This window comes from Copadichromis virginalis, linkage group LG1 (assembly GCF_057382275.1).
Source record: "Copadichromis virginalis isolate Kocher_CV1m ecotype Utaka linkage group LG1, C_Virginalis_male_GT1.1, whole genome shotgun sequence".
Taxonomy (NCBI): domain Eukaryota; kingdom Metazoa; phylum Chordata; class Actinopteri; order Cichliformes; family Cichlidae; genus Copadichromis; species Copadichromis virginalis.
The window spans coordinates 7543204-7556734 of NC_140618.1; the positions used below are offsets into that span (position 1 = coordinate 7543204).

A 13531-nucleotide genomic window follows, 5' to 3' on the forward strand; every position below is an offset into this window, starting at 1 on the left:
AAGATTTTCAGTTGAGGAATCTGAAAACAGCTAGTATCAAAGTCTGCTCATTCACCAGTCTGTGTGTCTAAAAAATTCACAAGAAGCAGAAAAGACCAAAACCTGTTTCTGAATTTCAGGAGAATGTAACAAACAGCAAAATAGTAGAGCCCAAACCAAACCCCTTAAAACTGGTGCTGCTAAATTGAGGTGCTGTATTTTTAGAGTCATCAGCCTATTTTCAATGAAATTTGAAAAATCAGATATTCCTTGAAATGATAAAGCATCGTGATTCAAGGGGTATAAACTATTCCAGGATACCAGTAACTCTGCAACAATAGTTCCTTAATTATAATCAAATGTGCACAAAAATAAAACAATCATTTCCTGCCTTTTCACCATAGGGGCACGCACTTGTTAAATCACAGTTTTCACTTTAAACTGAGTCAAACAAACAAAATGCTTCTAAGCTTTTAGTCGTTTTTAGTAACATTGAGGTTCAATGTTAAGGGTTTAATTTATTTCTGATGTTTTCCCTTTCAGTTTCCATTCTCTTCCCAAACAGTGTTTTTGTGCCCTGTAAACAACACTTTTACAAAATGGCCTGCCATGTGTTAATTTGAAAATTAAATGGCTTGGTTGTGTTTTTCCAAATAGTGAGTGTCTAGGAGGGATTGGGTGGTATTAAAGTAAAAATAAGCTAATAATTTGCTTATTTTATCAGTTGTTCACTGGCATAATAAGCAACAGATTTGTTGTTAATGATTTATATTTAGATTTGTCATTCAATTTTTTTCTCTGAGCATTAAGTGTCAATATTTTGTTATTAATTTGCATTCTCTGATGTCAAAATTGTTACACATTGGTAAAGCTACGAAATTCTAATTTATTCCATCAGACTTTCTCACTTTGTGCCAGATGTTGGGTGTAAGTTTTGTGGGTTGCTAAAATGAGAGAAAGAAAATATCAATTTTCCTGTTGATGTCAGAACATGCTTAATCTGACCGAGGGGGAGGAGCTAAAACTCCATGTCGAGTGACAGAGCTACACCAAAGCTCAGTATAAACTAAATGAGGAGCGTCTGAACTGTGACTCATGTAAGGCTACTCTAATAGAACCCAAGAATGAAAATGTGCTGTGTGAAATGAGCAGAGTAATTTCCCTGTTTATTATGATGACTTAAAGCAGATAGTGTAATTATATGATACAGTAAAGTTGTAAGCAATATAGTTGCCTATTTACTCATTTGGTTGATACTTTGAAGTACTTCATTTGTTACACCAGTGAACCACTGAAGATCTTTATTACTAAAAACAGCTGGAAATAATATAAAAATGAAAATATACATTTGCTGTCTGGTTGCTCTTTAAGCACAGTAGGCGAAGCAAGTGCAAAGAAGGCATGGATTCTGGCAGTCAAAACAACATTATTTTAAGAGGGTGTACTGGAATAGTAAGCATAGAAGTGTTCAGGCTACAGGTAGTAAAATAAGAGCTATCCATTAAAGCAAATTACAGTAATGACAGTACTATATAGATGCCAGCCTATAAAGGGGTATTGCATACATCTTTCGCCACAAATACTACAATCATAAAAGCGTTTCATGAAAACAGCAGCTGAAGAATAAAAAGAATCCCAACTGAAACTGAAACTGGGAAAAACACCTTAAGCTCTTGCTCACTTGGTCCATTTTTCCTACGTGTAGCCTTCCCTGACATGTCTCTGGTGTCCCCACTCCTCTCCACGATTGCTGTGCAGGAGCTGTTGTCGATAAGCCAAAATCAGGTTTGTCTCTTGAGACAAATTATCCCTTAGTGGCTTGAAAAAGAAAATAAAAGAGTAAGGCAACGAGAGAAAAGCTGCAGGGACACTGACTGACCAGAACAGTGCAACTTTAAAGAAAAGCAATGACGAGACAAAACAGTGATTTATTTATTTGCAGCATGCCACTTTATCCATGACATAAGCAAAAGATGCAGCGTGAGAGTGATGGAAGCGGTCCAGCAGCAAACAGGAGTGTGAAGAAACGATGATGCACACTTAGCAGAGTGTGCTAAAAGCAAGTGTTCAGGGGAAAATGCTTGTTGTAAATCTGACTTTGTTTGAGTCGACTGTTCATTTTTTCGTTTTTTGACATTTATTCTCCCTGAATACTTTATACTACCCTGTGTCAAGACTTTATCCACTTTCTGCTACACAACAAGACATTTTTGCTGAGGTCAACAAACAGTGCGCTGCTGATTTGAGACCAGTTCATACAACATCTATTTACTGAACCCAATACTTTTGAATAGACGTCTGTTTGTCAGTCAACTTCTTCAAGACTATCCAATCCAATCTGATGGCATGACAGCTCGATTATCTCTTTTCCATGCTGTAATAATAACAATAATAATGACAATACTCACCACACAGTTTGATTGACAAGTGATCTATGTGAAGTGATGTGCAGAAAAACAACAGCAAAGAATGCTCTGCATGAAAATTGGAGACAAAAAATCAGAATAATGTTACCGAAAATCAATAAATAAAGGCCATTTATTATATAATAAAAGCAAAAAGCCTGCCAAACTTTTGCTTCTAGTACAGTACATGATACCATGATAACCAGGAGATTTAAAACTTAAAGCAAGTTTAATGTGTGTTTAATGCATGAAAGCTTAATTCATTCTAGCAGACTGTAGCTTAAGCTACATGTTGCATCCTTGTTGTTAATCCATGCAAAAGAGCATCTGTGTTGAAATCCAGTCTCATTCCACTGCTATTCTTGGCACAGCATCGTAAACATGTCAAGCACTCTTGTTTTCCTCCCTGCACTCTTTACGCATAGTTTTGCTCTACGTGAATGTCTCTGAAGTGTGAAAAATGGCAATGTATAAGAATTATCTGAGAACTGCTAAGAGCTGCTTCTCAAGTAAATTATACATACAGTTGCTTTGGTTGATTTGCTGGATACTGAGCCAAAAAAACCCCCCCCAAAAAACCAACAATACTGCATAATAACATTCACACAGCTTATGAAAAATGCTTTTCTGAGGTAACCTAGCATACTTACAGCTACTTCTATGGAAATAAAAGTAACACTCCATCTCATATTAGATACTTCATTTAGTATACTCTAGATTCAGTATACTATGCTGTAAATTATAATGTAATTTTTCTGATATCTGGCAAAAATCACTTGAAATGACTCAAAAACTGCGTAGCTACATTTCACTAGATTCCTTAAATGAATCAACACCACCATCTTGCACACGCACCAAACAATACCAAAATGCAGTACATGAACAATACAAGGCCTTGTTAACAAAACAAACAAACAAGAAAACAAGCTTTGAGTGGCATCAACATGTTATCTTCCTCCTACTGACCAAATACTTTTTGTCGCTTGTTTTCTACTATGTAGCCAAGATACTAACCACTGAGGAGTACAGTGTTCTGTACTCGAGTGTTTGGAGGTGATGGTTACACTGCACTGTATGCAGCAGTACTCACGGTGACTTGAGATATAACAGAGCTAGGTATGTTAGTCCTACATGTTTGCGTCCTTCCAAAGACAAAAAAAGTTTTATGGTCATTGTTTGGCATGTCTTGTAACAGTTTACCTTTTTATGGTAAAAAGGCATCCAAATGGCAATAACTGTTACCGTAAATACCCTCATACTATCCTCCACTCAGCCATTTTATTTTGTTATCAGTAAAGTGGTTTAGCTAGAAGTCAGCTAAATATTTCATTTCTTCTTGGAGACATTAACATCTGTAGCTGAAGTAAGCAAAAGCCAGTTAAACCGGTAACCCGAGCATTTATAGACTAACATCTTTGTACTGAATTGCCACAAAGCCAGGAACAACAACACCTAGTCAACCCCGGCAGCTCAGCACTGTGGTAAAAATAAGCCAAATAAGGCGATTTATTAAACACATAGGATTTAAAAACTTAAAATAATTCCTCCAGTAAAAGGAGAGGAAGCAGTGCATTCAAGCTGAGATCAAAGCATGCGAACAACAATGAAGTATATGGCTTATCATTGCTTGTGATCCACGGCTCCTCAGCTAAAGCACCTGTGTGTACATTTCCCAGAAAAACAGCCTCCGGTGGTGATCATTACCTCCTCTCTGGAGTAGCAGGGTGGATCGTTAGCCAGCTTGAAGGAAACGCCATGCTGTTAGCTCTCTATATCTGGGGTCACACTGCTGTTTGCTTTTGTTCTTTTCTAAGTCTAATCTGCTCTCCTTCAGACATGTATCAGCTTCCAGCTGTCAGTTTGCTTTCTTTTTAGTGTGAATGCTTGAAAAGCATTCACAGTATTGTTGTTGTAATTTTTTCCTGTTGTCTTATTGCTTGTTTAGATGGGAGCACTCTAAACTCAAATGGTTCTTTGTTACTGTAGTGCACAGGCTGGGCACACATTTGAAATGCCGGGTTTCTGCTTTCCCATTTAGGTTTGACATCCCTCATTTTTCAGCTGTATCTGTACAGGCGCCGATCAGCTTTACCCAGAGGAATAGTGGGTAATGTATTGAGGTGGTGGTTCTTGTTAATAATGACCATAATTACAGTACAAGAGGGAAAGCCTCAGCCGCCCTACTCTGGTGAGCTTTGATCCCTTGTGGTTCAGCTTGCTCAGCGTTAAATGAAAACCTTTAACCTTGAAATTCTCTTCAGCACCATGATGTGGGGAGGTACCTGTCTTTCCCTAAATGTGTCCTGAAAAGAAATCCGAGCTATGGTTTGTATTACAGTTCGAATTGTGATTCTGAGGCGGTTATTGTCCTTAGAGTTTAGAATTGCCTTTATAAGCTGTTGAATTTTTCTAAAGTAATTTTGTTGGAAGAAAAGCACCATTAAATAAAACATCTTACAGTAAACGAAGATAAACATCTAAGTGAATACAATCAATTTAATTTTATTTATAATCTTCTTGGCATCTTAGTTTGAGTACTTTGTCTTATCGCTTCAGTAAGAAAGATAGATTTTCTGCTCGAGATGTTACCTGAGAGCAAACCTGCAGTGGTAAAATGTATGAATATCCTATAAGTTCCTTTTTATTGCAGTTTTTCATGTTGGAAGGGAACCAGATGAAGGCTCTTTCATAAGCATCGCAGTTTTCCAGAATGAATATATATTTGGTGCTATTTTTTTAAATTTTTTTAGCTGAATATATAAGTGATAAAAATCCTGCAACTTAATCTTCCCTTCAAACGTTCCACATAGAAATTGAATCAAGAAAAGACAAAAAAGGTACACCTGCAATGGTAAATGTAACCAGCAGCCATCCGTGGTAGTAGCAGGTAAATCGTAACATGTTATTAAACACCTCAACAGTGGTATTTTATAAAATACACTAAAATATTGATTTGAAATATCAGTTAATAATCAAATTAATAACTGTAATGAAAGTGACATTATTAGTTAGTAAATTTTAAGTATTTGACTTTTCTCAACAACAAAGCTTGGCAGCATTGTACAGTATTAACCTGTGGCCTTTCTCACTCTTACTTTATCACACATTGGGGAAAAATAGCCCGTCTAGCATTTTTTTTTTTTTATAGGTGAAAGTATAATGATAAAAATGTCAAATATAATTATATATGTTTACTGCTAATAAGTGTTAATATTTTGAATAGGTTTTCTGCTGCTGTAATTAAAGGGAAATTGAGTTTACAGTTGGCTGGTGCGGTGGAAGGACCAGTGGGCTCAGTGAGTTAGCTGTCACATAGTGACATATAGTGATACAGTATAAGATCCAGTGGGCAGGTGATAATAACTGAGATCCACCTGTGGGAATCTATTCTCATTACTTTATACTGAGTGGTAGACATAGTCCATACATTATTCATGCTTTCTGCAATATCTTATTGACCTTTGTCAAGGGCATTTGGACAGGCATTCTTGACTAAATTGACCAATCACAGCTTCCAAATTGGACATATGCAAAATGCAGAGGTGGCATACTGTGTTGAATAATGTGGCCCTTTGGTGCACCCGTCTGTGAGACTGAAACGTATGCACAGTGGAACCTCGTGATACCTGTCTGACGCTAATGCAGCCTGAGACTGATAGCCGGAACACTGCTCTGACCTTTGACCTCCTCACATTTGAATCCTTCAGTACAGCCATTCGTTGTTTTTCCTCTTGTCTGCTGACTCAAATTAATTTGACTTTTACAAAACATTAGAAAAGGTACATCTGTGGTGGATATTGTTTGATCAGTCGCTATCAATTGATCTGTGATTGATGTTAATTTGCTCGCTGATTAGATTGAGATTGTGGTAAAAATGCTCCTCTCGTTTTCCTTGCATGCAGTTGTATTGCCTCAAGCCTTGTTGCTCATGCAGAGCTTGGCAGTAATGCATTTTACCTCCGGTGACAGGAACTGAAGGTTTACCATTGATTTTTAAAATGATTACTTTCTGGGATATGTATAACCCTTTCCTGCCCTACATAGATTTTTTTTTTACTATAACCCACAAGCACAAATAATGACTGCTAAAATTATAGTAATTCAAGTTCTCTTATGATTTTGTAGTATTTGTTTTTGGCTGCTAGTGTTTCATATCGCATGTGCAAACTTCTATCTTTATTGAATGATTTTAAAATATGTGCAACATTTGGGCTTCCTGTGCTTGCACTGCCTGACTAAAACACCTTAAACACCTCTGGTTTGTTCACACTTCTAAAAATATTTAACTTCACTCCTGAGCAGCAGGCTACCATTTTAGCACGAAGCCACTGCAGATAATTCAGTTGTACTGCTGTGATAATTACATTTGTCTGTCTGTGAGTGTCATAGTTGTAAAGTTGTGTAAGGATACATCTGTGTTTCTGTGAACTACACTTGGTGTATTTTAATATATTGGGAAGATGCATGCTATATATTCTTTGTTTCTGGTACTGCTGCTATTTTCAGTGGAAATCACATGTGAAAAAACATTAGCAACATTAGCTGCTATTTGTGTAATAATACATTTTTTGCTTTCATGTTGTTGTTAAGGCTCTTTATGTTGTTGTAATATTGCTGTAACTGCTCACCGTGTGTTTTATTCCATCTGTTACTGATATTAATTATGCTTATTTTTAAGGCGTCTGGATGGTGTGGTGTTCGACTGCGGCTGTGACATCCGTTGGATCCAGTTGTGGCATCAAAGAGGAGAAGCAAAGCTTAACACACAGCAGTTGTACTGCAGGAATGGAGCCTCCAAGATACGACTGGAGAACATGTACATCCACAACTGTGGTAAGTGTAAGAGGAGGAGGGAAAGGTGAGATCTGTGATTAGAAAGGAGAAAAAAAAGAAAAAAGAAAGAAGAAGCAGCAGAGGAGGGGTGGTAAGAAGAGGAGTAAGGCAGAAAAAAGAAGATTGGCTGACAACAAAGCAACACGAAAGCAGGGGAAGGAAGGGAGGGGTTAAAGGTGAATTAGAGGAATGAGAAGAGAAGCAAGGAGAGTAGTTGAGACAGGAAAGGGAGGAGGTGTGACAGAGTTCAGAGGGTGAATCTGATGTGAGGAGCAGTGTGTTGATTCTGACAGAGGCTGGAGTCTCTGCAGTATTATCTCCTGGCGGTGACTCATCCCTGTGACACTGTGCAAGCGTGTGAGTGTTTGTATCTGGATGTGTGTCCCGCTGCTTCCTTTGTACTAATTTTATTACATTAATGAAAAGTGATTAATTGATTTGGTGTGAAAGTATGTAGACACCGATGGCGACAGGTGTGCAGTAACGTGTGTATACGTGTATGTTTTCAGACTTACCAGAGATCAGTGTGAGCCACAGCAGTGTTTTGGTGATGGAGGGTGACAATGTGACGGTGAGCTGTAACGGATCCGGATCACCGCTGCCTGAAGTAGACTGGACTGTCAGCGGCCTGCATTCCATCAACACACATCTGGTTAGACATGCATATATACTAAAAACAGCAAACATATTAAAGATTTTTTTTAAATTAATTACATTGCCTTACACCAACAAATGTTTTTCTTTTCGCCTGCTTTTCAAACATTGCTTCAGGCTAATATACAGTTATTAAGCTGAAATAATCCTGTTAATTCTCATTATGATAACTTAATTCTTTGAGCACAATCTAATGATTGATTTCTCCTTCACTGCTACACCTCATATTTTGTTTTGCATTGCACTAAACTGTGTTTTTACATTTTCTATACTTTAATTATTTGTGCTTGTATTGTATTTTATGCACATCGGAGCTTCAGATTCATTAATTACTTGTAACACAAAATTAGTTCAGGTATGTAGTTCACCTTGAAAGGCCTCAGTGGTAAATTGAGGTGTCAGTAAGCGCACACTCTTGTAGGATTAAGCTCTAAGACTCATTGCCCTGACAGAAGTTTCAGATAAATTTTAAGCAAATGCTGAAGAACCAAAAAAATAGGCTAAAGATAAATCATCTACAATTTTCTATATATTCTGTGTATAACAAAGAAACAGGAACAAGTTTAACAATCTGATTGGTTCACTGCTAATAATGTCTTTGCATTTAGATGATGTTGACAGGGAAACCTAAAACTGTTTACTATGTGGATAGACTTTTTGTTTTTACCAGGTCCAAGATTAACCTATGATTCTGTGATTAGATGTGCAGTAAAGGTTATCAGATTTGGGGGGGAAAAAAATCAAAATTGCTCAAAACAAACAACTTTTTTGTGACAGAGAGGCCTGGGTTGAACCCACGGTGAGCCTGTTAACAGACTAATCTCGCTCCCCGAGAAAGGCCCCAGGGAAGAAAAGAACAGGAGTCTCTGAAATTGCTGTGTGACTGTATTTGTCATCTGTGTCTTTAATGCTTGCAGTGACTTTACAGATGAAAGCTACTTCAGCCTCAGGCTTGATGTTTTAGGGTAGAAGGATGCTGTTTCGGGATGAGTGAAGTGTTTGGGAGTAAGAGCCTGAACAACTAAAAGCAAGAAAGGAAGCATGATTGCTTTTCACCATTAGATTCCTAATGGTGAAAAGCAGGGTGGTAATTAGTCCAGGTACTGCAAAATTTGATAATATTGCTCTTTACATTCTTCCTGCCATGCTAGATCTATGCCAGTGAAATCAGACAGGGAAGTGATTAATTCCCACAGGTATCAAGTAGTTCTTGACTTTATTACGTTTCCTTCCACAGGAATTTAACTAATGAATAATTAACTTTCATTTTAATTAAGTAATTAAAGATTTAAAACCCACTGGTATAATGGTATTTGCTGTACAGTATATCCTTCAGGTACCTAAATGCCTCTGTTTTCTCTGTGCCTCTCATACTTTTCCCTTAGTCAAACGTATATTGGCCCAACATCCACTCTATCAACCTCACTCTTTTCAACATCAGCCGAGATGACAACAACTTCCAGCTGACCTGCATCGCAGAGAACGTGGTGGGGATGACCAATTCTTCCATCCAGCTCAATGTACAGTGTAAGTTGGACGCTTCCTGTGATTTAAATACTATTGAAACTCCGTCCAGGCACTGTAGCAGGAGATTTTTAGCCCCACTGTAAACACACTGACACATTAATTTATGCACATTTGCATTATTGCATAAAGAGAAAATTATTGCCTTAGTACTTTGCCATTCATGGTCTATATTAATGCTGCCCATATTAAGTGAAGGTAAGTATGTTGTAATAAAATAGTTGCCTATTATGACTAATTAGTTTGACTAATATCATAATCTGCATGGCTGTTTATGTTTAATATCATCGAGGTTAATGGTGGGACATTAAGAATCACAACTGCATTCAGTTTTTATTTAAAAAAGATGAATATACTGTGTGCACACTGTGGAAAAATATTACCAGTAAACAATGACAACAAGAACATAGAGCAACTAACAAAAAAAGAAGCATAAGGGCTGTTTTAATTCTTTTTTAAGCCTTTGCTTTCAATTTGCAGTGATTTTATGTCAAATGTTAAGGAAAATGTGTTGCTACAGTGAAAAGACATGCTGATTTTCTTTTACGCTGACTAATTTTCATTTTCAGTTATTAAGATCTGTAGCCAGATCATTTAACTGAAACAAATGCTAAAGGCTTGAAGTTTTGTCCAAAAATTGGAGGTGTTCAGGTTCTCACTGTGTTCGGATCTAAGCCAAATGTAGAAGTATTCTGTAAAGCATGGCCTCTTCTCTTAGGAAATCAAATCTACCCTGTAAGTTGACAGGTCACCTAACTCTGCCAGAATTTCTGCCTGATTGGTTATTGTTTTCACTGCAGTTTAAATGGGGTCACAACATCTGATTAACTCCTGATCCAATCAATGATCTGCCTCCCATATTTCGCATATTAGGAACGACACATGCATGGGGTAACAGGCAGTGCTGCTATAATCTTTCTTTGGGCAAATCTTAATAGAACACTGCAACAAACCCATTCTGTACACCTGCGAGAGACAGCGGTGCAATCTCAATAAGCAGATATCTGCATATGAATATACAGAATCTGTAGGCAAGGTGTAAAAAATAGTACCTTAAGCTTCCTTGTTTATGTTTTTAGTCCACTAGTCTGAGTAATTTTGACCAATAACACTTGAGTAGAGGGTTTGTATGCCGTTAAACAGTCTGTGTGGAGAGCAGAAGAGGAATTGCATTTGCGGGAAAAAAATAGTCTAACCATAATCAGCTTTATGCTTTTTCAGAAATGCATATGGTTGTAAATATCAAGGATTAGCAGATAATTAAAATCCGTAAAGTCAGTCAACATACAGAATATAAGTTGTAATGCAAAGAACCATGAATCAAATGCTGGAATCCAGATAATTTCTCTACATAGAGATAACATGTCAGTACTAGATGAAAACATGGTATAAGAGCCTTCAACCTTTTTGGCAGCTAACTTTAACCTGCTAAAGTTTTGACAGCGTTTCACAGTTTTTGATTGTTTTTGTTACTGTGGCAGCATGCTAACTTTCCATAATCAGCTGTCAAGACAAAGAGCGTCCGATGAGAATGGGGATGTTGAAAAGCAAACTAAAATGGAAAAAATTTGTTATATGATCTTCAGGGGAACATGAATGTCAGTTGTCAGTTTCTAAGAAATCAGAATGTAAGTTCCATCTGAAGATTGCAGAAGATGAAAGATTTGGGAAATATCATATTCAGCAGTACTCTTTTTGTACAAAAAATTATTATCATCCCTCCAGCAGTCAATGAGATATTTTCGTGTGGACACAAGTGGTGAGCCCAAAGCCATGCTGCTAGCATGGCTGAAAAAAATGTTAATCTATCATGTTGTTTGCTCAGTTAGAGGGAAACAACCCCAATTAACCCAGCTATAACAGGAATACTTAACACTTGACTGAAGTCACCATAACATTTATATTGTGTCCCTCAGTAGTTGTTTCTTGGTTATTAAATCTTATTTCCTCACTTGTCATGGATCTTCTAACCAAGACTCAGATGCTTAAAATTTGGAATTATGTTGCTCTGTTGTTGAAGACATTAATCAGTAAAACCTGCTGGTTTAGTGATTACTTGGAATGAAATCTTGTTACCTACCACTGTGCAAGTGGTTTATCTACACTGGAGGCCATCAGCTTGTCTGGGGACTGTCATGGTTTGGTAAAAATCTGCGAGATTTGGTGCAATTAATAATCCAGTTTACTAAAAGATAGAAAATTTCAAAGTATCAGCGATAAAATGGCATTTGAACTGTTTGCAGCTTTATTGCAGAAACTTTATAGCACATAATAGTCGATGTGATAGCAAATTCTGTGCCAGTCCTAAAATTGTAGCGACTAATAAGTGTATAGCACATAATACTGCTCTTGTTATCTTTTTTAAGACATAATGAATAAATGTAAGCATTAAATGTATATGTATGCAGTAAATGTATGTAATATGAGCCTATACATTTTGAAAAAGGAGTTCCTTAGCCGAACACTGTGGATTAATAAAAATGCAAAGATATGTGGAATTGTTCTGATGCTCAATCAGCCAAAACGCAAAAATATAATAAGTTGCTCTATAAAATACCTCATTTTAATTAAAACTTTAAATCAAGTGTGGGCAGTATGAATGCTTGGAGCCAAGAATTCTTGGTGGTTTTTTTGTGCATAAAATGTCTTTCATGGCAGCTTTGATGGGCTTATGTTGGGGACAGAATATATCATGTATTAATGACACTGACTGTCTGAGAGAATAATTTAAAACAGGGGGGAAAAAAACTTCTTTATCAAGCAGAACAGCCAAATTATGCAGGTACATTTAGAATGCAATGAGGTGTTGCACAGCTACAAACCAAGTGAAATTGATGTAGCTAATTAGCAAGAATGTATGTACCCTCCAGCCCACATGAAAGCTCTGCCTTGATCTGAGTGGAAAGAAAAGGAGAAAGGAGTCTCACCCTCAGCTATGATAAAGCAATGATTTGGTAACCACTCCAACGTATTTCTAATATCCCAACCACGAGTTACAGTATATACTTGAGCTCTTACATAAGTTTACCCAGTGGATTGGCCCCAGGCAGATTTGGGACAGTGTATTCAAAGCCAGTATTAATCAAAGGTGCCTGACATCCTTCTCTTTGTAGCAAGCCTCCTCTTGTAGAACTCAATCTATTGTAGCTGTTTGCGATGCATCATGCTACAGGACAGGGGAGATTTGTCACCAATTCAAACACTCCCTACTGGAGCAGAGCTTGCTAAGGACCATGCTAGAATGACAGATTGACTTTGTACCATGTAGTCTTCAGGGTTTCCTCCACATGGACAGTCTATGGATGTACATCCCCAGGCTTTTTTTTTTCTCTCCTGTTGACACTCTGCTGGTGCTGCAAATTAACTTATTAATTTTTCACCACATGCTCTGATGGTAATTACATTTCCTCCCCTGTGCAGCCTATTGTCTCTGGAAATGTCATAAAATAGCTTAAACTGCTTCTCTGATTAGGGAGTAATCTGATTGACAGCGAAATTACCAGCCGTCAAGTGACATTCTCTGCATTCAAAGATGAGTTCCCTATTTTAGTGAAACCGTAATTAAACACAATGCAAATTCTGCAGGCACATTGTTCTTTTGCTGTGTGGAACAATAGCTGCTCTACAGCAGCGTGGACTCACATGTTTTCCTCCTTTAGTGCTGTAGCCAAAGTGTAGCTCTCTATTAAGAGTATGGCACTAATTTACACCTGTATTAGTAGCTCTGCTCCCTCATTAGCTGTACAGGTAGAGCAGGGCGTAATCTCTAATTAAGGATAATTAATGGGGAAATTATGTGATTGAATCCCTGCTGTGACTCTACATGTACAGGTGCTGCTTCTAACAGGTTAAACTTAATCGCAATGGGCTTTAGCCCCGGGGAATATGAAGCAATATCTGTCCCACGAAGCTGTTGCCTCCCCTGTCACCGCCAGCCACGATGTCGTATCTGTAGTTAGGCTGGAACATGGCATTTGAAATACACCACCAGTGTTACCACTAGATAACATTACAACTAGCCTTGTATTCAATGTTCTTGCTGATCAAATGCATGTAGTTATCAAAGCTTGTCATCTGTATGAGCACCACGAGGACACCATGTAGTTATAGACTGCTATGTGGCACAGTAATGACTT

At 37.6% G+C, this 13531-nt stretch overlaps 1 protein-coding gene and 1 long non-coding RNA gene across 3 annotated transcripts in view; one reads left to right on the forward strand and one right to left on the reverse strand.

Moving 5' to 3' along the window:
* ntrk3b (neurotrophic tyrosine kinase, receptor, type 3b) overlaps positions 1-13531 on the forward strand; it is a 225936-nt gene that overhangs the window by 106314 nt on the left and 106091 nt on the right. For both annotated transcript variants that reach the window (XM_085441285.1, XM_085441353.1), the window contains exons 5-7: positions 7063-7217; positions 7727-7869; positions 9257-9398. In XM_085441285.1, coding sequence (XP_085297411.1) covers positions 7063-7217; positions 7727-7869; positions 9257-9398 — 440 coding nt within the window. The remainder of the gene's footprint in view (positions 1-7062; positions 7218-7726; positions 7870-9256; positions 9399-13531) is intronic.
* LOC146718259 (uncharacterized) lies at positions 1337-7792 on the reverse strand. Its single transcript, XR_014916726.1, has 3 exons — positions 7733-7792; positions 2388-2453; positions 1337-1797 (listed from the first exon to the last, which is right to left on the reverse strand). It is a non-coding gene; the product is annotated as an uncharacterized LOC146718259 (long non-coding RNA).